General features: G+C 37.3%; 1 protein-coding gene across 1 annotated transcript in view; it reads right to left on the bottom strand.

The window, feature by feature from the left end:
• The window catches only part of MROH9 (maestro heat-like repeat family member 9), a 114,443-nt gene extending 114,205 nt beyond the window's left edge, over window positions 1-238 (bottom strand). Inside the window, exon 1 of the mRNA XM_012657716.1 lies at window positions 154-238. Coding sequence (XP_012513170.1) covers window positions 154-238 — 85 coding nt within the window. The remainder of the gene's footprint in view (window positions 1-153) is intronic.
• Between the last annotated feature and the right edge of the window lie 1,947 nt (window positions 239-2,185).

The following is a 2,185-nucleotide window of genomic DNA, read 5'->3' as shown; positions in this document are numbered from 1 at the left end:
CCAATACATTTTTTAAAAGGAAAAAAATAATTGGATAGACTTACCCTGTTAGATTACAAAAGATTTCGTTATACATCTGAGCTACCTGTAGTAGTTTAAGATTAGTGTGATATCTCCTTTACTGCTGTAATTTGATGTGATGGTATTGCCTACCCCTGCTGAAGTCAAAGATGCCGCTGCTGCCACCTCTGCCATCTGTCAAAGGTCTTGGTAGTACTGCCTGCTGGTATAGTCCCATGGCTGCTGACACCCATTGTTTCTCAAAGAGCTTGGGTCTGCACAAAAGGTGTGCTCATTTTATAGCTAAAGTCACAGGTGACCTGACTCACCCTCATTGTTTCTAGTATCATTGTTTTGCTTTCTTTTACAACAGTCCTTATAGGACTTAGCAGCTGGGACCGTGCTATAGTGAGAATCATTTACCAACCTCTGATACTATCCCACTGCCCTGGAATCACGTGAATGCACCTTAATACTTTTCATCCAGGATGTGACTTTCCTTGCAGTCTCTTCCATCCTGCTAGTCCTGCCTCAGCTTGAATGGTGAGTGGTCTAGACATGCCCGAATGCTAGCAAGAACTCAGCTGAGACTCAAACCCTGACCTCTACATCAAACAAGTTTGTTTTCTTTCCCATGAACCATTTGACTATCTCCTTTTTTCTGTATACAACTCCTATTTCCAACCTAAGTCTTTGTCATTCTTTTGAATATAATTTGGTTTTGGGACTTGACCTCTTCCACAGCTAAGGGAAATGTAGACTCTGCTGATGAAAAAGAAGTTAAGACCTGAAGTGGTAGTGCAGTTTTTGCCTTCTTAGTACCATGTTCTTACTGTGTGTGTTTAACAGCTACTTCACTAATTCCTGTTATGCCTTTAGAAAAAATTGGTGGATTTAATACACTGGTTTCTGTAGTTGGAATATCATAAATTAACTCTTTGGGCTTTCTAAATTTTCTATACATTTTATATTTTCAATAAAACTCACCACCCTATTGGCAATGTTGTTTGGACTATCCTATTTCTCTAACAGTGTATAAATCCAATGACATCAAAATTTAGTATGATCATCTCTCTCTGATGGCAAGTCTTTATTTTACAATTCCTACTAGTAAAAACATAGTTTCAAATCTACATAGGAAGATACCATCTTTTTTTTCCTATTTATTTTTATTAAGACTCCCCTTCTGCACTAGGAAAATGAAGAGAGATTTTAGGTGGGTTAGAGGCAAACAAAAACAATTCAATGATGTAAAAATAAAAGCTAAAAGAAAATAAAAAATAAAAGTTAAGACAAAATGGAAGATTTGAGGCTGAGGGACATTTACAAACATGGATAATAAACAGCTCCTTTATAAGAACAAGAGATGGATTACAAATTTAGGTATAGATACATAGTTTGATACAGCCATGAAACAGATTATTCATAGAAGCATTTCCTTGAATGAATTTTTAAAGTAGTATATCCTATTTGCTTAATCATTTAAAAAGGTACATGTACATGTGCAGTACAGTACAAAAGCGTGAACAGTGAACATTGTGTCCACATCTTTCCTATCTCCCATCCTGAGTCTACAATTGTTACTGGTTTCCTATGCATCCTTCCAGCAATAGAAGGCGCAGCTATAGGAATGTTAATAACACTCTTTTTATCGAGAAATCTCAGCCTCTAAGGTATATATGTAGAAAATGGTTCTATTTTTTCCTATAACTGCTGCCACCGTGCTCTGCCCTTCTTCTCTGCCAACTCCCTCATTCCTCCTTTCCCTGCTAGGTAGCTATCTCACTTATTGACCATTCTAAGTCTGATTCCATGAATTTTCCATTTCTTTTGATTATTAAAACAGTTTCATTATTATTATTAACACTGAATTCTGTTTATTTAAAATCTTTGACTTCGTAATTTGTTCAAAGTTCTTCCTGATCCCCAGGGCAGGTAAGAGTTTTGGTTTTAGGATAGACACAGTATAGCTTGGAGCTGAGACCAGCAGCTCTGCAGCTAGACTCCATGTGTTTATATCCTGGCTCTGCCACTTGGAAGCCATGTAACCATGAGCATGTCACCCCCTGCCTCTGTTTACTCATTTGCAAAGTAGTACTTACCTCATAAGGCTATTGTGAGGACTAAATAAGTGATTCATTTAAAGCACTCGGAGCATGCCTGCCATGTTATAAGTGCTATATAA

Source organism: Propithecus coquereli, unplaced genomic scaffold (assembly GCF_000956105.1).
Source record: "Propithecus coquereli isolate 6110/MARCELLA unplaced genomic scaffold, Pcoq_1.0 Scaffold56, whole genome shotgun sequence".
NCBI classification, from domain to species: Eukaryota; Metazoa; Chordata; class Mammalia; order Primates; family Indriidae; genus Propithecus; species Propithecus coquereli.
This window is presented reverse-complemented; position numbering and strand designations above follow the sequence as displayed.